The sequence below is a fragment of the Hemiscyllium ocellatum genome, assembly GCF_020745735.1.
Source record: "Hemiscyllium ocellatum isolate sHemOce1 chromosome 27 unlocalized genomic scaffold, sHemOce1.pat.X.cur. SUPER_27_unloc_2, whole genome shotgun sequence".
Taxonomy (NCBI): Eukaryota; Metazoa; Chordata; class Chondrichthyes; order Orectolobiformes; family Hemiscylliidae; genus Hemiscyllium; species Hemiscyllium ocellatum.
In genome coordinates this window covers 1460239-1483689 of record NW_026867487.1, presented here as the reverse complement: position 1 = coordinate 1483689, position 23451 = coordinate 1460239, and the positions used below count along the sequence as shown (strand labels likewise).

At 42.2% G+C, this 23451-nt stretch overlaps 1 protein-coding gene across 1 annotated transcript in view; it reads left to right on the top strand.

Annotated features, from left to right (window-relative positions):
• The window catches only part of LOC132807653 (deleted in malignant brain tumors 1 protein-like), a 77529-nt gene extending 59558 nt beyond the window's left edge, over positions 1-17971 (top strand). Inside the window, exons 6-17 of the mRNA XM_060821705.1 lie at positions 2430-2462; positions 3884-4198; positions 6097-6420; positions 7347-7664; positions 7816-8133; positions 10962-11417; positions 11499-11816; positions 11937-11978; positions 12160-12276; positions 13826-13927; positions 16768-16890; positions 17933-17971. Coding sequence (XP_060677688.1) covers positions 2430-2462; positions 3884-4198; positions 6097-6420; positions 7347-7664; positions 7816-8133; positions 10962-11417; positions 11499-11816; positions 11937-11978; positions 12160-12276; positions 13826-13927; positions 16768-16890; positions 17933-17943 — 2477 coding nt within the window. The 3' untranslated portion in view covers positions 17944-17971. The remainder of the gene's footprint in view (positions 1-2429; positions 2463-3883; positions 4199-6096; positions 6421-7346; positions 7665-7815; positions 8134-10961; positions 11418-11498; positions 11817-11936; positions 11979-12159; positions 12277-13825; positions 13928-16767; positions 16891-17932) is intronic.
• Positions 17972-23451: the final 5480 nt, after the last annotated feature.

Sequence of the window (23451 nt, the reverse complement as noted above, 5' to 3'; positions counted from 1 at the left end):
ACTGTTCGAAATTATTGAACATCACGCTTTCCATAAATTCTTCAGCAGGAACTTCCATCTCACAATATGTCATCATCAGATGTGTATCATCATGGTCATTTGTTCCACCATTGTATTCTGAATATCGAGCACTTTATTTATTTAGGGTATTACTTTCGTTAATTCACATTCAAAAGTGACAACTGGTCTGCATTTCTCTCACTGCCTGTAATTTGTTTCTGTATTGTCTCCATCACGATTGACGTTTGATTGAATTACAGTGACTTCTTTCAAACTGCGATTACATTTTGAAATCTAAATAAATGGCATGTTAAAAATGAAAGCTCCTATCCCCCATGTGAACTTGACATCTTGCTAGTTGCACTCATTTAGCTGGATGGAGGGAGAAGACTGCGTATGGATAAAGTATTTCAGAGTGACATGTGTAGAACACAGTGATTACACCTACTGCTGGCTCATTCCACATTGAAAATTACGCCCTCTGCAACACTGGGATAGAATTATCATGTGAGATTGCAAATTTTAAAACAGTTTACAAACGCTTCGGCATGTTCTGGAACAGCCAGAATTATTCGCTCATAATATCCCGTCTGGAGACACAAACAAAATTACGTCAGCTGTCTCAGTGTGTAACAGAGCTGCAAACAGTTACTGCGTTCAAAAAATGGCACTGATCTATCATATATTCATTATATTACAAACCTTTTTAGTTAGTGAGGATCATCAAATGTCTGATATATCACATTCAGGTCAACAGCTTATCTGATACAATATTGTGTCGTGAGTCTCAAAAGATAATTAACATCGTTACTATATTTGTTTCTACTAACTCAAAAGAACTCTTGTCATTTTTAGTATTTTGCAATGTATGCAACAGTGTATGAAACAAAGTTTGACATTTTCACAACCATAGTAATTATTCAGCAGTACATAGGTGATCCGGTGCGTGTTCTAATGAAATGAAAAAAAAAGCAGGCAGAGAAATAGGAAAGGCGGAAATTTTATTGGTTGAAGGCGGACAATGTCCCAGTGCTTGCTGCTGTTGACAATACATTGCTTCAGATTTCGAAACTTCATTTTCCAGGACGACCTTCATTCTGAGAAGCAAGTAGTAAATATGCAGCATTGACTTGAAGGGACGTTGCTCACGCATCTTAAACGGATAAAAGAAAATGAGTCAGTTCGGTGAATGCAGGTTATTAGAGAAGCCATAGAGCAGGGAGTGAATGAATCACAATCAGCGCTGAGTGACCATCTGTGAACATATCCGGCAGATGGCCCGTGTTGGCTGAAGGCGTGAAAGCAGAAATCAAAATATTCAGAGATTGAAAACAAACAATTCGTAGTTTATGAATATTTAGAAGTTGCATGGCAAATAACTTGTAGGAAGCTAGAAATCACCTATGTTTGCCACACAATCAGAGAAATTTTAACTTAATTTAAATCTGAAAGATGTTTCAGTTCCTGCGCTGACTTTAGATAGAAGTCAATGTTATTAATAATGAACATCATTAACAGGGCAAGCTCAGCAAACCCTTGAATTTTTACAGAAGTGCATTATGGGCTCGTCACCATCCTGCCCCCAGTGCAAATCAACGTGAGTAATGCATACATGGGCAACGAGGAAAGGTGATGGAATTAATGAAGCAGCGTGTTCAAAGAGGTAGCATCATATGCTTGGACCGAATACATTTCTTGGTTTGTTTTGACTAATGGAATTGTTTACAGACATTTATATATTGAACTGTTTGAATTGATCCATGGTCAAACCGCATGTCTTGGACTTGGGTAAACTGAGGATTCCTAGCAGATATTATTCACGACTGACCCTTTGCAGCTATGTAGATAGGGGAACAGAATGTAACCTAATCTTTCAGGTGTCAAATGCAACACGTTGAAAAGAGAATCGCACTTTCTGGATTTATTTGCTGACTAGTTACTTTGAATTGTTATTTATTTGAGCCTTGTTGCTCGAACAAGCATCTTAAACATATGTAAACTTTCGATGGGGGCGCCTTGCTTTGGTCATTGAGAAATGTTAATGCTCTGTATGGGGATCATAACAATGTTGAGTAAGTCGGCAGCGCAGCACCAAGCAGAACGTTCAGTAATTTTCCAAGAGCTTCACACTGACAACTCATGGATGCAAAGAGGCTCACCAGTGCCCCACCGCATTGAGTTGGCAGTGTGTCAGCCTGTGTGGACAAAAATAAGTTACATTTAGGAAGATAAATGACCATTTGTGTTTGCTCCTGAAACTTCATTTCCTGTTTTCTATATATTGCTTGAAATTATGAGTCCACAAGACTGGTTATCATTTATTTCGCAAAATGATTACAGTTGCTACTCTCACTTTATTGGCATTTATTGAATTCATTTCTAAGGGTTACATTGCTCCCTGACACTTTATTCTTATTCCTCTATTTCAGGCAGACCTGTCGACACTCAGGCCGATAGCACAGGTAATTTCATGTCATTATCATATGCATTGGCATCATTAAGTTCTGGTACGTCCGTTCAACACGGAAGGTGGATGCATTACTCTCGAAGTTCTCCATCTTCAAGAATCCTGAAGACGAGATTATGAGCGGTAATCTCCCATTGGGCGTTCTCAGATAAAGAGATGGTGAATCAGGAGAGTGAGGAAGGTCAGCGAGAAACGCAACGCCGCTTTTTGAAACTCGTTTAAATTATTTCATTGTGCACCAGTTTCATATACCCATACATCCGACAATAGTTCTGGCCGTGATAGATGAAAGTACCGTGACATTTGCTGACGTTTCAGCGTGGGTCCATGTTTTTTTCTTGCCAGTCAGTGCTGAGCACAATGGAATGGAAACCATTACCGACCCGTTCCTCTTGTTTTTCCTGAAGTTGAAATATATTCTGAACACTTGCCTGGATGTGTGCACCTTCAACAGTACACTGGATTCTCGACACTATTCAGGGAAAATCAGCCTGCTTGATTGGCACCACATCCATTCCCTTCACCATCGATGTACACTCGCAGCAGTGTAACCCAGCAGTGGGTGGCACGTGGCACGTGGCACAGTGGAGAGCACTGCTGCCTCCCAGCGCCAGAGACCCGGGTTCGATTCCCGCCACAGGCGACTCTCTGTGTGGAGTTTGCACATTCTCCCCGTGTCTGCGCGGGTTTCATTCTGTGCTCCGGTTTCCACCCAAGGTCCAAAATTGTGCAGGTCAGGTGAATTCGCCATGCTAAATTGCCCGTCGTGTTTGATGTAGGGGAATGGTTCTGGGTGGGTGTGGACTTATTGGGCCGAAGGACCTGTTTCCACACTGTCAGTAATCCAATCTAATTTCAACAAGAGGCTTTGCAGAAATTCACCAAAGCTGCTGAGTCCTCCTCCATTTAGAAGGCCAAGGGTCAGCATGTACAGGGAGTAACCGTCACCTGCAAGTCCCTCCTCTAAACCACTCACCATCTGGTGCTGGAGATGTATTGCTGAGTCAGAATGCTAGAATTCCCCTCCCCACTTCCCCGAGGACAGTGTGACTCCGCCTACAGCACCTGGTCTACAGCAGTTCATCCCCACGACCTACTCAAGGAGGCGACTTGGGGTGGGTAATAAATGCTGACGCCCATATCCACTGAATGCTTAATAACTATCTTCTCAACTTGGCCAGTTTAGGGTAAGTGTTTCTGTGGAAACATTTCTCTGACACCTGTGTGTGATTATCCCTTATTAAAACGTCCCTTCCTCTTCCACCCTATACAGTTTGGTTTCTGAGTTATTTGTGGCAAAGTGCATTCGTCCCACTCCCTCAGAGCCATTGCATGCTGAACGGTGAATCTGGACTGTGTTGAGAGTTTTCATGTTCAAACATTATCAATCGTAGTTACTATTTCTGTACTTTGCAGAGACGGTGAGTCTGAGACTGGAGAATGGGAGCAGTCCTTGCGCTGGTCGAGTGGAGATTCACTTCATGGGTCTGTGGGGGACTGTGCATGATGATTATTGGGACATGCATGCTGCTACTGTTGTGTGTCGGGAGCTGGACTGTGGGATCGCGCTTTCTGCCCCACTTGGGGCTCACTTTGGAGAAGGATCTGGACCCATTGTGACTAAAATGGTTTGGTGCAAGGGGACAGAGCGCACTCTGCGGGACTGTCCATCACATGAATGGGGTCACTACACCGTTCCCCATTCCAATGATGCTGGTGTCATCTGTTCAGGTAAAAATCTACTGTTGTTTCTGTGTAGTTGCATCAGAACCTGTTGCTGTCTAAAACAAGAAAGGGATATGTTAACAGAATGGCAAGTGCCAGTCACAATTAATGTCGTAATAATAGAATCACCGATTTATTCGGTATCATTATATAAAGTGTTGAACTTCAAAAGGTAATCACAGAGTTGAGTTCCTGTTACTGTGTACACTCCGGTGAAGATGCAGGACAGGTGTACTTTGTGATTTCACTTGAAGCTTCATTGACAGAGTTGCACTGCTGTAACCATCGCACATTTAACTCAATGACTAATAAGATTCTGCGTTGTGTTACCTGACAGAATCAGTTTATATAATTTATCTACAGGCTGAAAATCGCTTTGTGTTGGACCAGTTGATGGGGAGGAATGTGGGAGGTGAATATAAATTTTATTGTAAGGTGACTACACCAACACAGAGTGATGGAATGATTCCCGTTCGAATCTGACATCAATCGATTGAACATTAATCGGTCAATAATGTTAATTATTGTTTTTGCAATTCACTATGATTCAGTGATCTTTCTACAGAGCAAGTCATGTTAGTACCTGAATATTCTCAATGCCACGGAAGACTGGGAGTCCTGTTTGGTGACACCTGGAAAACGGTGTGTGGTCTTGACTGGGATTTGAAAAACGCCAATGTGGTCTGTGCGCAGCTTCGTTGTGGAGTGGCCGTGTCTGTCTCAAGCTCTGCTCATTCTGGAGGCAGTACTGTGCTCATGGGATCGAAAGTCTTTGAATGTACGGGCAACGAGACTCAACTGGGGAATTGTCGTCGGTCTTCAACAACTCACTTCGATTGCAATAGACACAACAATGTTACCCTGATCTGTTCCGGTGAGTACAGATTTAACTGGGCAAAAAGACACATTTCACTTTAATGTTGGTGAAAGTGATGGCGCTGGGATTTCTGGCATTGCTCGATCAGTGCCAAATTTAAACTAATCCCAGCGTTTTCCAATGTAGTCGTGCATTAATTTTAATTGGTAAAATATACATGTAATTATTGGAAATCAGGATGTTTTGAAATGTATCACACTTGAATTGGAAAAGAGATTTCTTCATGATTGTAAATTGTCTGCACACAACGTATTGTATTGTCCAGATTGTCTAAAAATCTATAACGAGAATATGATGATTTGGAGATGCCGGTGTTGGACTGGGGTGTACAAAGTGAAAAATCACACAACACCAGGTTATAGTCCAACAGGTTTAATTGGAAGCACTGGCTTTTGAAGCGCTGCTCCTTCATCAGGTGGTTGTGATGAAGGAACAGCGCTCCAAAAGCTATTGCTTCCAATTAAATCTGTGGGGACGATAATCTGTCGTTGTGTGATTCTTGAATGAGAATACTAGTAAGCACAAGTTAATATAAGTATATTGGAGTGAATATCGGACAATTAAATTCACATGAACACAGTGTTTTTTTTGTCTTCCTGGCCCCAGTAATAGTTTGAAGGACGGTTCCAAACTCTCTAAAGCAATTGGATACCTTTCTTTCCAACAAATCCTTCAGCAAGAATTTCTAGTTCACAATACCCGGTCATCTGACATATGTCGTCATGGTCATTTTTTCCACCATCGTATTCTGAACCTAATATTGATCCTGAAGGCTATCATTTTAGTTCCATCACCTTTCACGATGATTTTAGTTTAATATCAATCTGTATTTGACAATAGTGTTCAGTTGTCCGAATCAATATGATTCAAATGCAGACCACATCTCTTGCCCTCGAACTTGACATGTGTGTCCACCATGCTTCTGGTGATCAACGATTATGATTAATTTTTTTCTTCAACTTCCTTGTTCAAACAATTCATCTTCCCACATAAGTCTGTCTGCGCACTTATATTTGCTCCAAAACAGGAAACCATGGACCCCGATTGGTTGGTGGGAAGAACAGGTGCTCTGGGCGAGTGGAGGTTCTGCACGGGAAGCAGTGGGGAACGCTGTGTGGTGATTTCTTTGACTCAAAAACTGCTAGAGTAGTCTGTGAGCATCTTCAATGTGGGACTGTCAAGTCGATTCACAGCGATGATCGATTTGGGAGGGAAGCCGGACCAGTGTGGACGGATAAGTACAATTGCCATGGAAACGCGAGACGATTGTGGGACTGTCCAATTTCACAGGGGGAAATGTTCAACTGCTCCCATGGAAATGTCGCCAATGTCATCTGCTCGGGTGTGTCTGGTAAGTCTGGTAGATGTCCTTCCTGAGGGAAGATAGTTAATCAGGTGAAATTTGGCGATAATTGACGTTGGTTTCCTTGTCACTATTACTTCGACTAAATTTCATGCTGGGACTATTCACTGAGTTTGAACACCATCAGCTGCCATTCTGAAATGTAAAAAAGTGACATCCTTCCTAAACCTCACATTCCATCGTTTTATTATTCAAAGTTTCATGTTTGATTTGGCACAACGGTGTTCTGAGATATCACAGCTTTTTTTTTCTCGGACTTAATGCGTCTGAAATCCGCTAAATCTTTTACAAATACCACGTGAGATGACACTTAACTATCTTCATCTCTGCATGTATCTCGAACATACTTCAAACGTCAAATCCCCTTTCTCTCCGACGATGTTTACAGATTCACTGCGTTCCTCTAGCACATTCTATGCGTGCTTCAGAGGTGGTGAGGAAATCCGATTTAGAAATACTCTGACACATTGGCATGATGTCTGGGTGTGTGGGATGGGGGAAGTGATGGGTGGGGGGTGGCAGGCGGGGAGGGGAGTTTGCAGCATCAGAATGGACCTGTCAGAAACAAAGACGTTGAGTGCATTTTTTGGAATTTTTACGAATGTTTCCTGAGATAAAATGTAGCCAGACTGCAGTGATCTGTTGGGAAAAGGCAGGGATCATTTCAATTCCCTGCTTCTCAGTTTCTTCGTATCACCTCCCAACCAACATTCTGTGCCTTTCACAGGCCATTCCACTTCCTGTTCTCAAATGTTTGGAAAAGAAAGGTGATTGCAATACTAAAACTTTCTTTAAAACTATCGGAACAGCCATCACTAATGATTTTTAAACATGGTACATTTACCTATAATTGTTATTTCTCAATTGCATCTTGTTCAGTGCAATGATTGTTCTAACTAAATCTCATGTTGCAGATGATAGTTGGTCACCAAGACTGGTGAATGGGAGAAACCGCTGTGATGGCCAAGTTGAGGTTTACTACAATGGAATCTGGGGAAGAGTACAGGACTCCCTGTGGGATCTGAATGCTGCTCATGTTGTGTGCAGAGAGCTGGGATGCGGTTATGCCTTGGAAACGCATAACTCTTCAAACTACGTGGATAGCAATGAGCGTCCATTGATGCATAGTATCCAGTGTCACGGACAGGAATCACAGATCCGAGATTGCAACATTTCCAATTCTTTGAAATCGTCTGTGACTGACAGCGGGGGCGTAGGCATCCTCTGTTCAGGTGAGAAGATTCTTCACAGATGAAGGTCTGATTTAGTCTGCTCATGTTGCCAGATATTCTGTTTCAGGGTTTTATTCCATCTCGCAGGAAACTGTGAACGAGGAAGGGAGTGGGTATTGAAATTATAATCATCTGTGTTATTGTCAAACAGAACATATCCAGTTAAGGCTGTCAGATGGAGGAACCCGTTGTGCTGGTCGATTGGAAATTTACTACAAAGGGACATGGGGATCAGTTTGTGATGACTCCTGGGATGTGAGAGACGCTGAAGTGGTTTGTAAACAACTGGGTTGTGGAGGTGCACTGGAAAGGGTCCTTCCTTCCTCCTGCGGGCCGGGCACAGGGCCAGTTTGGTTGAAAGACGTGAACTGTTCTGGAAACGAATCATTTCTCTGGGAATGCCCTTCAGCACCATTCGGTCAGCAAGACGACTGTTCTCATAAAGAGGACGTAAAAATAATGTGCTCAGGTGAGGACACTCTCAATGTTGTCAGTGGCATACAATGTCATCAACCAAGCTTCATATGAAGGATTGTATAGTGAATTAGGGAGTATTTACAGCAGAGGCAGCAATTGAATTCCGTGGTCCCGATCATGCCAATGCTGAATTGAGTTCAGAGTTTGCTATGGAGAATGACATAGAAGACAGAATGTGGGGAAATAGATGGTGACATCTTGAAAAATGTTCATATTACAGAGGAGAAGTTACTGGATGTCTTGAAATTGATATTAAGTGGTTACATCACCAGGAGTGATCAGGTGTACCCTAGAACCCTGTGGGATGCTAGGGAAGTGATTGCTGGCCCCCTTGCTGAGACATTCACACCGTCAATAGTCATAGGTGAGGTGCTGGAAGACTGGAGGTATGCTGACGTGGTGCCACTATTTAAGAAATGCCATAAGGAAAAGCCAGGGAACGGGAGACCGAGGTGAGCCTGACATTGGTGCTGGGCAGGTTGTTGGAGGGCATCCTGAGAGACAGAATTTACATGAATTTGGAAATGCAAGGACAGATTATGGATAATCAGCATGGCTTTGTGCACGGTAAGTCATGTCTCATGAAATTGATTGATGCTTTTGAAGAATTAACAAAGATGATTGATGAGGCAAAGCAGTAGAGGTGGTCTTTGTGGACTTCAGTAAGGTGTTCGACAATTTTCCCCATGGGAGACTGTTTAGCAAGGTTAGACTTCACGGATTACAATGGGAATTCGCCATTTGGATATAGAACGGGCTCCAAGGTGGAAGACAGAGAGTGGTGGTGGAGTATTGGTTTTCAGATTAGATGCCTGTGACCAGATGTGCGCCACAAGAATCTGTGCTGGGTTCACTCCTTTTAGCCATTTATAAAAAAATGATTTGTATATGGAGATAGGAGGCATAGAAAGTAAGTTTACAGATGACACCAATATTGGAGGTGTAGTGGGCAGTGAAAAGTGTTACCTCAGAATAAAATGGGATCTTGATAAGATAGGGAAATAGGCTGAGGAGTGTCAGATGGATTTTAATTTAGATGAATACGAGGTGCTGAATTTTGGAAAAGCAAGTCAGGGCAGGAACTATACACGCAATGACAAGGTCCTCAGAAGCGTTGCTGAGCAAAGAAACCTTGGAGTTCATGCTGATAGTTCCTTGAAAGTGGAGTCGCAGATATAAAGGATAGTGAAGAAGACGTTAGGTAGGCTTTCCTTTCTTGCTCAGAGTAGATTAGATTACTTACAGTGTGGAAACAGGCCCTTCGGCCCAACAAGTCCACACCGACCCGCCGAAGCGCAACCCACCCATACCCCTACATTTACCCCTTACCTTACACTACGGGCAAGTTAGCACGGCCAATTCACCTGACCCGCACATCTTTGGACTGTGGGAGGAAACCGGAGCACCCAGAGGAAACCCACGCAGACACGGGGAGAACGTGCAGACTCCACACAGTCGGTCGCCTGAGTCGGGAACAGAAACCAGGTCTCAGGCGCTGTGAGGCAGCAGTGCTAACCACTGTGCCACCGTGCCGCCCACTAGTACTGAGTACAGTAGTTGGGAGGTCATGTTGCAGCTGCAAGGAACATTGGTTCGGCCAGTTTTTGAATATTGCGTGCAATTTTGGTCTCCTTCGTATCAGAATGATGTTATGAAACCTGAAAGGGTGCATTAAAAAGTTATTTGCAAGGAGATATTGCGAGGTTGGAAGATTTGAGCTATAGTGAGCGACTGTATATTCTGGAGGTATTTTCCCTGAAGTGTCGGAGACAGAGGGGTGACCTTATTGAGGTTGATAAAATCATAAGGGGCATGGAAAGGATTGCCCTGGGTGAGTGTGTTCTGAAATAGATGGCATAGGTGTAAGGTGAGAGGGGAAAATATAAAAGGGAACTAAGGGGCATCTTTTTAACTCAGTGTGTGGTGCTTGGATAGAAAAAACTTCCAGAGGAGGTAGTGGAGGTTCCTACATTTGCAGTATTTGGAAGGCATCTGGACGGGTATACCAACAGGAAATGTTTAGATGGATGTGGGGTAAGTGCAGGCACATGGGACGAGATTAGGTGAGGATAACAGCTCAGCATGGATGAGTTGGACCGAAGAGTCTGTTTCTGAGCTGGACATCTCTATGACTTTCTGGTTGTATCAGTAATAAACTGTCTTCCCATGCATATATTTCTCCAAATAATACGTCATGCTAAGTGTGAAATGTGTAATTGATGGACCAGCATCACTAGTCTGGGTGAAGTGAATATTCTCCGTGATGTCGAAAGGGACTTACGTGTCACAGGCTGTTATTTATGATTTCAAGTTTTATACACAGCCAATGGTCAGCCCACCCTTCTGTGTCTCCCTTGATCTGTCTGCAACCAAGTAACAGAAGCATTTCTTGTTTACAATTCGTCTCTGCCCTCTTCATACTTTCTGTCAGATTTCACCACATTAGACTTAAGTGAATTAAAATTCTATCACGCACTGGACACCCATACTGCCCATTTATTACTATGCATTTTTGTTTTTGGCGATTGTCTTGAACTGCAACCATTCACTGTAATTTGTTGCCAATCAGAATGTTTGGAATTGGCTTGGGGTTCCCGAATCTAATTTGCTTCCTGCAATACTAAATAGCCATGCGACTGTCCCAATTCCAGCAGATCACTTCCGCTCTTCTGTAAATCTGACAACCTATTGTGACGCCAGACTTTCGGTTTGCTGTCAGTTTTCTTTCTCTACAACTTTGCATTATCAATCCTATTAAGGTACTCCTGGCACATTGTTCAATGTATTCTAAAACTCAAACTCTTGCTTCTCCTTGAACAGAACACAAGGAGATGCGGCTGGTGAATGGAAAGCATCGGTGCGAGGGGAGAGTGGAAGTGTTCTACAATGAGGCCTGGGGAACGGTGTGCTCAGAAAGTCTGGACTTCCACGATGGGGAAGTGATTTGTAAACAGTTGCAGTGCGGTGCTCTCCAGGACATTGATTATTACACTAAGTTATTCGGAGCAGGAACGGGACCTATTTGGCTCGATGACGTGGAGTGCCTGTCACACGAGCCAACGCTGTGGCAATGTAAGAGAAATCCGTGGGGTCAACACAACTGCGACCACAGGGAAGATGCAGGTGTTGTTTGTTCAGGTAACACAGCAAATCTAAATTTTCAGTTGTCATTTCAAAAACTGATTTACAATGGAGTCAACATGTTCCTCCTCTTCACAGAGACCAATGCAACAAAGGAGCAGTCCCTCAATTCAAGTTCTTGCCATCAGCAAGCAGGTGCGTTTCATGAATGTGTCAACTCTCGGAATGGCGTTTCTGCTTTGTCTGCTTTCAGTAATAACCAGTTCTTTACCACAGATTCGCAACACAGCGTGAGCCTGGTTGGAGGAAGCAGCAACTGTGCTGGGAGAGTGGAGATAATGTGCGATGAAGGTTGGGGCGCGTTGTGTGGCGATTCCTGGGATATAACTGAGGCCAATGTTGTCTGCAGACAGCTGGGATGTGGCTTCGCTCTATCATCCCAAGGAGGGTCCGCTTATTCCCAGGCTAAAGGCATAATCTGGCAGAACGATGTGAAGTGTAAGGGAAGTGAATCCTCTCTGTCAGACTGTCTCTCCCTGGAGCTAAAGCAAAAGGAGTGTGATCACAAGGGAATTGCCCATGTGATCTGTTCTGGTAAGCATTATGTTGACTTTGTGACGATCGCTTGTCATTAAGTTTTCAAAATACATTTTGGCATTTGTCCTCCTGAATTAAATTGCACCTTCACGAATATTTGTATAATCTCTTCCACAGGACCTGATTTGTTGCTGCCATCCCGTTCAACTCCACTTGCTGGTAGTTATGATTGATACTATCATTAACATTTGTGTTGTTCCAATCCTGATTAGAGACTTTGATACTTTTGGCATTTCGCGGTGTTGAAGCTAATTTCAACGTTTTCTGATGCATGGTTTCTTTACAGTTATACAATGCAGATGGTAACTCAGCGAAATCTCTCTTTAATCCTTTCTTTAAGGACAGGCAAGGGCATCTATTTCCATACCTGGCATCATCTGCTTAGCGTTGGCAGTCCTGTTAATCTGTGATGTGATCGCGCTGCTGGTCGTAATGCAGAGAAAATATCAAAGGAAAGGTGAGCCTCTCGTCTCCCGACTGAACTGAGCTAACAGTGACCCTCTGCTCGTGTTTCATGTTGTGTCGGTGTTGTAGATTGTTGCTGCACTTTTCCATCATTTGGCCTTGATGATGATGAGGATGAGGTCGTTTCTGGCTGTCTTCTCATCTCTTGAAGCGCCAAATTTTAATTGGCACAAAGATGAAACTTTAAATTACTTCAAAGAAGAGTTATTTTGAAATCAGAATTGCATTAAATATTCATCAAGTCCTTCAATACCTGGAGCGCGAAGCTGAATTAACCCTTAAGACAATATTTTTCCTGAATCACTTTTAATGAGCAAGAAACATAAATATTGGATACCCCTTAATTTAATTAATCTGTCCGTGACACTCCAGAATAAATTACTAAGCGTTACAATGTGACTTTAGTTTTCATTGAGAGGTTGGCCCTCTGCCTCTAATTATTTATTCATCAGTTAGTTTTCCTTGACGGTTTTTCAGATTCTTGGTGCTGATGACAGAAGTTGTGGTCAATGAAAAGGTTAATTGCAATTCTCGGTCATCGTTCTCTTGAGTAACCGGATCATACCTGTTCACTATTTATACCAATTGCAAATAAATTGTCTTCCACTAGGTGAGCGATGACGATCAACACGAATATTGTCATATATTGAAAATGACAAACGCTGGAGATCACAGCGGGTCAGAAGACATCCACGCAATTCTGATGAAGAATAATCTCGACTTGAAACATTACTTTGCTGTCTCTCCATGGATGCTGTCTGACCCGCTGTGATCTCCAGACTTTTTTGCTGTCACAATAGATTCCAGCATAGGCATGAATTTTCTCCTACGAATTATAAAATGCGTCAGCTTCTGTCCATATTAAGTTATCTTAAGAATAGTTTACAGCCATCCGTCAAAGATACAAACTTCCTGTATGGTTATCAATGTCAAAAAGCTTCTCCATATTTCACGTGCTCACATTTTTGCACTCAACTAGTATTAGCTGCCATATAATTGTTTAGTTACAATATTCAGATTCTAAATACATCATTGTACTTGAAGCTTCCTTTTGTTTTACACAACATTGATGTGTAACCGCCCCATAATCATCAAGGAGTTTTTCTATTGTTCATCAAATAATGATAAAAAATTTTTTTTCTTTGCGTTAAGAAGTTTTAGTTTTGAAAGCCATCATTTTCCCTCACATGCTCCATTATGACCTGAGAATTCTTTTTTTTAGTAAACATTTGCATCTGGAATTAATCATTCCTGATTCGAACAGAACTGAGGTATAGATCCCAACAAGCAACATTTCACACTACACCCTCAACTAAATAAGCATTGCATACTGATGAGAAATGAAAATTAATCATGGCCTGTTCACTTTTTTGTCCAAATTGTTGCTGCCATCAGTGATCAGTCAATATTGTGCCAAGACTCTATTTTCCTGGAATTCATGAACTACATGTGTTGTGCAGTAATGTTGTTTCAGAAATAAACTCAGTGTTGTCACGGGTGTTTAGTTACTAATGCTGACCTGTCTATCCCTCCTTTAACAGGCCGTTACACTGGTGGCTCAAGCCTTGGTTTGTATCAAGGAATTTATGAAGAAATTGCGGACATTCCCCCTGTCAAGAAGACTTCTGAGAAACATGGGTCAGGTAATGTATGTATTTACGATCTCATAGTTAATCTTAACCGGAAAAGTTTGGCTTCCCTTGAATTTGTAGTTTTGAATGGTCTGTGAACTAAGTAAAAATGGCTAGTTATAAAATCCTTGTCCTCGTGTGAAAGATGTTATCATAGGGAATGAGTATTTGTCTGTGTTTCGTGACAGACATATTTGATATATTATAATCACCATTTCCTATAATTGATGAAAGAAGAATATTTCTGACACTTGTCATTAAATACGAGCAGGATGACATTTTCTAGCTCAACCCTGATTCCAAATTGACGATATCAGATTTCCGATACTGTGAATAATCAATCGAATCATTGATTGACTGTACAATAATATAATCATAGGCAATACTGTCAGTTACACATGCCTTCATTCTGGTAGGATTTTTTAACGATTTAATATAGATAATCACCGAAATGTCATCAGTGCAAAGAGAAGTCGTTTGCCGCAATGTGTCAGCACAAATTCGAATGCCTGTTGCAGATTCGCCTGTCTTTCCCCATGTCTCTGAACACAATTTATATTCAAATAATCATCCATTATCCATTTGATCGGCAGTAAAATAATTATCAAACGAGAATTTGTGCTGCAACATTTTTACTTGACTGATACTGCGTGCAAAGTGGATGCTTAAAACATCCGAGGCTGGCATGCATGGGAACCACTGCCTAATAAACCTGCTGACGAGGGACGAGACAAATCAAATAGAACGTAGAATTTAGGTTAGAACTCGAGACTTTGATCTTCATCTTAGGATTATTACGATAGAGATGAGAGGGAATATTACACGACATCGCTTGAAATGATTGACTAAGTTGTCAAACTGAGAATAATACTGAAAAATAATGTATCAAAGCATTCTCAAAGAATGGCATACAACGATAAACAAAAGTGTAGAAATGGTGTTTAATAGATTCAACAAATGCACATTGTGTTACCTAATTAAGAACACTTAAAGGCGAATCAGACACAAAGGAGTTGTCCAGAGACTGAAGGCAATACTTTCACTTTCTCACGTACTATGATATTGAGAATTAAGTCATTAAACGTAATGTTTGGGAAAATGTTTGTCCGATGTGAGGATAAAAGTTTGTTTCAAATCTCTCATTGCAGTTAAATTGGACTTGAGTAAATTTCCATTGACTCTCTGCAATCTGTGCATTGAATGCTTTTTCTATAATAGGTTGCATTGAAAATATTCCCGTTATTGTTAAAGAGAAGACGAAAGAATTATGTTTTCGTCTTTGTTGTTACGGATTAGACTACAAATTATAAATCCATAGTCTATTCGACTGAGAGAGATAGCAGTAGAATTAGACCTTTCGGCCCCTCCAGTCTGCTGTTTTTCAATCACAGCTGATATGTTTCTCAACCTCTTTCTCCTGAGTTCTCCCAGAAACCTTTTACTCTCTTACACATCAAGAGCCCATTCACCATTGTTTTGTTACAGTCAAAGACTTAATAACCACAGCTCTTCGTGTTAATGAATTCTAAGGATCCACCACCATGTGGTTGAAGAAATTTCATCTAATTAAATTTCTAAGTGGTCATGCCTTCACTGTGACAGTGAATCTGACAATAACTCCCCATTTCCCGTTTTTAGTCATTTCTGCTTCCGTTGGTTCAGTTAATCGCATTGAATACTACACCAGCCATGGCTTCAGTGACAATAATCCGGGATCAGACGATCTTGAGGTGAACGCCAACAGAAGTTTGGGTGTATATGTGTTCACTTACTGTCAGTTCAGTTTTGTCCTTGACTCTCCCACTGCCGTCTGAACATAAAACTGTTAATGCTCACAAAACTGAGGATGACTCTGGCACTGATCGTGCTTACATGAGCAAAGTTAATGAATAAGAAATGTGCTGTTTTGGACTCATAGAGGCATGGTGCATTGAGACTGTGCCTGTAAAAACAAGTACCTAAATATTCCAAAGCCATTTACCAGCACGTGGTTCTTTGCCTTATATGGGCTGACATCGCAGGTGCACCACTGAATACTGTTATATATTCTCAGCATATTTTGCCTGTTACATCATGATGGTCAGTGAGTCGCAGTTTCTCACCAGCTTCTGGCTAAAACAATTTTCCTCAAATCATCTTTAATTCTTCTTTCCTTTCCCTGAAATCGATTCCCCTGATGTTTTATCTCGCCCTCAAAAGAGAAGCATTCCTTCCTGTCTACCCCACATATGTCCTTCGTAATTTCATATCAACGCCTCAGTGTCCTCAGTTCGATGGAAAGAAATAATAATGGTTGGACAGGAGCAAGTCATTCAGCCTCCAAATCGTGCTGTGGCGTGCAGTGAGATCATGGCTGGTTGTTGTGTGGTCTAAATACAGATGTCTCCTTTGGCACTTATCTCTTATTGACTTCGTTGAAGAAAAAGCATAATCTGTCTCAGATTTAAAAATTGGCAACTGATCTGAATCAGCTACTTTAAGAGGAAGACAATTCCACATCCCTCCCAGCGTTTCTTTTCTGTGATGCCTCCAGAACTGCCATTCTCTAAATCATAGATTATGAATATGAGATCTAGAATCTACAACAATTCGAAGTAGTTCATCCTTATCTACTCATTTTAAAAAGTTGTAATACCTTCAAAATTGTGCTTAGTTTTCAAATTTAAAGAGAAAATAGACCTAATTTGCTTTAAAAGTCTATATATTCCCCAAACACTGGACTCCTTTGAACCATCTAACTCTTCGAATTCTACATTCCAGCACTAATACTCTATTCCAGCACGGATCTCCTTTTCTCCATGTTATGTATTGCAATTTGCATCAATGACAATCAATCATGCATTTTCTTCAAGCTCCAGTTCAGGACCATTACGATGACATTGAGACTGAATCTCAGGATGGTCAGTCACAATTGGAAAGTAATGCTGATGAATCCCTCGCACTGACAAATGCTGATGATGGTCTTTGTTCAGTCGGTGAGTTGAACTACAGTTGCTCACATCATAATCGCCGCTCTGTGTGTACAAGCTGTCTTCATTCCTTTCCATTCTAAGATCAATATCGCATTTACAGCAAAGCGAAGTCGAAGCCTTATCTCCGCAAATTGTCTCTGAGAAGGTGTAGTGTTCATTGAGAGGATCTTAATTTCAATATCATGAAAAATTACATCATTTTGAAAAATAAACTACTTTGATATTGAGCAGGCAGTGCGTTTAGTCAGCTCTTTGAAAAGCAGGCACTGGCTTCATTCACTGGTGAGAGAGAAAGTCTATAAAACTACTGTTCACAATGAATCAGCGACTGGCTGGATTGAAAATATAGGAGGTAGGATTTTTAGTGGTCCAGGTTTTAAATGATGTAGCTCTTACTGCTCACTTAGAAGACAAAACCTATGGATGCTTATTTTTCAAATCAAATAGAGCTTGTTTTGTTGTGTGTTATCAGATACCTTAAAATATTTCTAGAAATTAATGCAGACCCTGTTTCTATGACACAACCTTTGACATGAACACATCATCGTCTTCAACATCATCAGCACTGTCCAGCTTCATGGACAGCTCTCAACCGAGCCAATTGTTACTTGAATCAACTCAGTCAAGGGCATCATATGCTACGCCAGGTGTTGTGGCATTTTCCCAGATGCCCTGTCAGAAAATTCATCCATTATCTTCTGATCACTCAGGTGTCCATCGTGCCTTCAGTGTTGACATGCCCTGAAAGTGTGACGCTGAATTTTGCACCAGACACAACAAACAGATAAGACCAACCTTTAGTATTGAATCTTTGAAATACATTGCGAATAGTCTTCAGAACAGATTCCAGGCAGTCTTTTACAGCGCGCAGATAGAGTCACACCTTGTTTGAAATACAACCCGTCATTGTCTGACATTTCAAGTGTAGATTTACTATTTTCCCCAGTCCATTTTCAGCTGTGCATTGGCAGTTTGTTGTGCTGTAAATAGAGTCATAAGTGATATCGCATCAAGTAGATTGAAATTACTTTCTTTATCATTTCAGGTAAATGTTAGAGTCTATTTCAGCATGGGCTGCCCCGAGGCAGATAATATTGCAAGAAACCGTCCACTTACATTTTTAACAGGCTGAGCATCTTTATTTCTCAATACAAGCTTCACTTGATTGCATTTCATCAGCATTTACTTTTTATTGGAAAAACTATATTTGCATTCATTCGTTTATTTTTGTTTAATTGTGTGTTTTGCCATGACTTAAAATGGGAAGTGAGCAGGTTGGATCGATTATTATCGTGTTTGTATTCATCATCTAATTCATTTCTCTGTATGGATCAATTGCCTCTGTATTGGGGGCGAAGTTCCTGTCGTTTGTTAATGAAGCAGTATAAGGAATTCCATGTGTAATTTTTTTGCTTTTTCATAGCTCACGAGGGAGAGTTTAAAACATCTTGAATCAAACAATTGCCCGAAGTATTATTTCGCTATGTATTGACTGAAATTTCCCTTCCATTTGCTGTATTTGTCGTGACTTTGTAATCTTTCTGTAAGTGATCATGTAAGTTGCCGTTTATGAATAAAATTGCAGTGAATTCATTCCTGTGTTGAAATTCTGTGTCTCTTGGCAACCGTCAGTGCCATAGAGAATATGTGTGTGTCAGTGAGTGTTGTCTGTGTTTGAATGAATGTTTATGAAAGACAGTGGGCGAGAATGTGAGTTCAGTTATCTGTGTTTTTCTGAATGTGTGCGAATGCGGAAGAATGAGTGAGAGTGGTGTAATTTTCTGTGATTTTGCAACTATGTATGCGATTGTAATGCGAGTGTAACGGAGTTTGTGTGAATACTTGGAAGTTTTAATGCAGGAGGGAAGTTCATGGATAAACAGAATAATGATAGAAACTTTTGGAACATTAACATCTGGAGGATACTGGTGTACAAAATCACAATTTAATGAAAGTGGCAACATTTATAGGTCAACATGTCCTATGCCATTTCTCTTCCGTCATCAGTTAGGGCTCAGAGCATAATTTTTTTCAAAGTCAGATAGCTTTCTTTCAAAGTTTAGGATAAAGTGAGGACTGCAGATGCTGGAGATCAGAGTCAGGAGAGTGGTGCTTGAAAAGCACAGCAAGTCAGGTAGCTTCCGAGCAGCAGGAAAATTGACATTTCGGGTGTACGGCCTTCAGGAGAACGTCTTCAAGGTAGCATCCTTGGCAGAGGCTTCACAGTAAGATTACAATTAACTAGGAGCACGTGAGGACCGCAGATCAGAGTCTATAGTGTGGTGCTGGAAAAGCACAGCTGGTCAGACAGCATCCGAGGAGCACGTGAATCGACGTTTCGGGCATAAGCCCTTCTTATGCCTGAAGGGATTATGCCCGAAACATCGATTGTCCTGCTCCTCGGGCACTGCCTGACCTGTTGTGCTTTTCCAGCACTGCACTGTTGACTGCTTTGAAAATTTAGTTCGGCCGCTTTAAAATACTGTGTACAGTTCAGGTCGTCACGCTGCTGGAGGCATGTTGGAGAGACTAAGGACACGGTTCATCACGAAGGCCTGGTTTGGAGGTTGTTGGCTACGAGGCGAGATTGGGCAACATTGGCGTTTTGTCAGTTGAACATCGGAATCTGAGGGTCGAGCTGATAATGTTTACAAATTGATGGGAGTGACGGATGGATTGGATAGTTAATGTATTCCCCCGCCCCGCGCATGTCAGCAATGCCAACGATTTTAGAAGCCTATCGCCAAAGACATTGCATATAAATAGGCAGTGAATAAAAGGAAATTGTCACCTAGAAATGAAAGGTTTCCAGTTGAGCAAGTCGCCATACTGCATTAATTATTCGAGGGCCAACGGTACTGTTTATGAGTTCTTGTTCTTTGATCTATCAATTGTGGGATCACTTAGCTCCATCTATCGATTGGAGTAGGTACTGTTTATCATGCAATTCGTCTTGTTTGACACCTTCACCAAGTTGTCCCTTTCACTTTTAGTTCTGCTGTCCTAATCTCTAAATATACAGGAAATCAAGGACACTTGGATTCTGACAGTGATCCAAATTGATCACTGACGATGGAGCAGGATCCATCCCTGGCATCCAACACAGGCTTTGGTGTAAAATCTGAAGGGACTTCCAAACCGGGCGGAGAGGAGCGATTAAATATATGAAAGGAGACAAATCTGGGGGTTGCTTGCAAAAATTGGAAGTGGGATCGTTTTGAAAGTAGTCTTGATGGCTAACTCCACCAGATCCTCCTCTCCGTTTTAGGTGTGCTGTGCTGTGACAATCCAAAACAATCAAGGACACTGATACTCTGAAAGCTGGGAAAATTCATTACCACCGACAGAGCAGGGCGCAGCTGTGGGATCCTGCACAGTTGTGGTGTAAAATTGGCAAGGTCTTGCAAACTGGGGTGTTTTTGGTGTGTCAGTGGGGAATAAATATTTGAGAGAACCCAAATTTGTGGGTGTGAAGGGGAAAATTGGGAGGGCACAAAACTTCAGAGGTGCTAATTTGGCGGGGGTGGTCTTACAAAGTTTTGGAGGGGTCCAAGTGCGAAGGTGGGGAAATTGTGGAAGTATGTGAATTGAGGTGTCAATATTTGAGGGCCAAAAATTGAGGGAAACATTTTGTGGGCAGAAATTGAGCGTCAAAGTGAGCCAGAGAGAGAAAAAACGACATAAAAGAGACTGGCTGAAAGAAAGAAAACGAGACACAGATGGCATGTCTGTGCCTCCGTCTGTGTGCAATGAGGCCTCTGTTGCATTTACGGGTGAATCCACTGAAATGGGGTTAACACCCATCCACCTTTCTCTCTGTCTGTCCTTCTTGTGTTTAAAGCTGATGGTCATGTTGATGTGTGCTTCTCTTTGTGTGTCTCTGTGTTTTTGTGGCTGTGCATTTTTTTCATACTGCACTATGGCACACTCTGTACTGGAGGCACATTTGAATGGTGGAATTAATTACCAAACGAATTAAAAGTTCCGTGTCTCCTTCTTTCGTTCAAAATGATACAATGCTGCCCTCTGGTGGCCTCGCCACGCTACTACACAAGCGGAAGCAGCTTTTTTAGGGGATTATCAAAGTCTGTGAATCTGTTAGGTTGCACAATCGTTTCATTCTTCAAACAATGTCTTTGTAGAGAGGGAGCAGTTGGTTTGTTCTGATCCACGTTGCCCCTCAGATATCACTGGAAGGATACGAACAAAGAGAAAGTGAGGACAGCAGATGCTGGAGATCAGAGCTGAAAAGGTGTTGCTGGAAAAGAGCAGCAGGCCAGGCAGCATCCAAGGAGCAGGACAGTCGATGTTTCGGGCATGTGCCCTTCTTCAGGAATGAGGAATGTGTCATTCCTCATTACTGAAAAAGGGCTCATGCACGAAACGTCGATTCTCCTGCTCCTTGGGTGCTGCCTGACAAGGATAGGAACAAACCCAGCGCCTGTCTGCTCCCCTAACTTTTGAATTCTTTCCTCACTGAACAATTGAACGTGTGGAGTACAAAACATAACAAATTGCAGAGCCTCATTCCTGATGATGAAGGGTTTATGCCCGAAATGTCGAATCTGCTCCTCCTTGAATGCTGACTGACTGGCTGTGCATTTTCAGCACCGCACTCTTCGACTTTCCAGCATCTGCAGCCCTCACTTACGACAAATTGTAGAATGCACGACAGAGTTTATCATGTCTCCTTACAAAACGGTTCACTCAGAACTGCCTGGATGCAGTTGCAATAAAGATGCAGTTTTAAACGTGTAAATTGTCAGGAATACAGCCCAAAGATAAATCATTTCCACATTGCATGGGGAATACGCACTTTTCTGAATATGTGGATGCTTCATTCTAAGGGAAAACGTAGTACAATGCCAATGTATTCCTCACCAGAATGTTTTTTTGTGTGTGTCTATGTCTGAGTTTGAGCATGTTTGTGGCTGTGTGGTGTATAGTAGCCTCTCGATAACCGCAGGGGATACGTTCCAGGACCTACCCCAGAATTCCGAAAACACAGATAGGAGAAACTTCATTTATTTTAATGGGAGAAGTACCTTCCCGATAATTTCCTGGTCCCATGTTCCCGAAAATATGTTCGGTGCAATGTAACTGAAACTACGGAAAATGGTTCCACGGATACAGGGGTCAACTTTTATGTGCCTGTGTGGTATCAATGTGTTTGAGTAAGCGTGGTGTTTCTGTTGGTGTGTTTTTGCCTTTAATGCTACTATATGTTATTTCCTCTCTTTCTACCTTGTTCTCTGTCGCTGCTTCATTCTCCCACCCGTCTCTCTCCATCCGCTCTTCCTCTGTCTCCTCTCTCTATATCTCTCACTGTCTCGTTCTTTGTCTGTCTCCCTTCTTTCTTCACTTTCTCTCCTGCTCTCACCCTCTCTCTACCTCTGTCCTTCTTCCAATGTCTCCCCTTTTCTCTCTCATTCTCTCTGTTGATCTATCCTTTTCTCACTCTGTCTCACACTCTCTGTCCCTCAATCTACCCCTCTCCAATCCTCCTCCCTCTCTGCGTTTCACTCTCTCTCTCACACATTATCACTGTCTCTCGAAATGGCTCTCCTCCGAGCATCTTCCCGTTTCTTCTGTGCACTGTCTCTGTCTGTCTGCCACTCTCTTCCCTCCTTCTCTCTCTCACACTCTCGCTCTCCTTTCCTCCCTCCCCTTCTCTCTTTATCTATCCCTGTATTCCTGTTTAGCTCTCTCTCACACACACACATTCTCTTCCCCGCCTCCTTCTGTCTGTCTTTCTCGCTCTCAAACCCTCTCCATCACCTCCATCTTTTCTCTGATTCTCACTTTCTTGCCCTCACAGCCGTCCTTCTATGTGTCTTCTTGTAGTTCCCTCTCTCTTGCTCAGTCTCTCAGTCTCCCTTTCTCTGCCGACTTCCTTCCTCTCTCTCTGTCTCTATCCCTACCTGGAAATGGTGGACGTGGCGAGAGACCGGATGAAGCACATCTACCAGTCACCGGGAACCACGTGGTGCATAGTGCAAATCAGCTCTTGCAAACTGGGAGCAGCGTTTCGCTGAATCAAGAGCTGAATGTGGCAGTCCCAATGCCGGGCACAGAACTCACTCTTGATTCAGAGTATTACCTACACGGATGAAATGACGGCGATGTCAGTGCAGACAGTGTCAAAAAAGTTCGCCCACACAGTCGGGATGCAGGAAATCCCGCAATAACAGGACCATAGGTGATCAGATCGAACTCCCAAAATCCCATTAGGGCATTAGGTGTCAGCCTAGAGCTCATGGTCTGCAGTGATTGAAAAAAAGTTGTCAAACAATTGAGTGGAATTTAGATGAGTTGTGGTTTGTGGGCAGAGAAATGACACTTGGAGCTTAATGCGGGCAAGTGTGAGGTTCTGCTTCCGTTTATTGGTGGGTGAATTGAGTACAAGTGCCAGGGAGTCAAGTTGCAAATTTGCTTGGTTCGCTACTTTGCCTGTTGCATTCAATTCTCTTCACCACATCACAGGAAAGATGTCCAGTCTTTCAAGAGTTTGCTTGAGAGGTTTACCGGTTTGCTGCCTCAATTGGAGGTCATGGGTTACTAGGA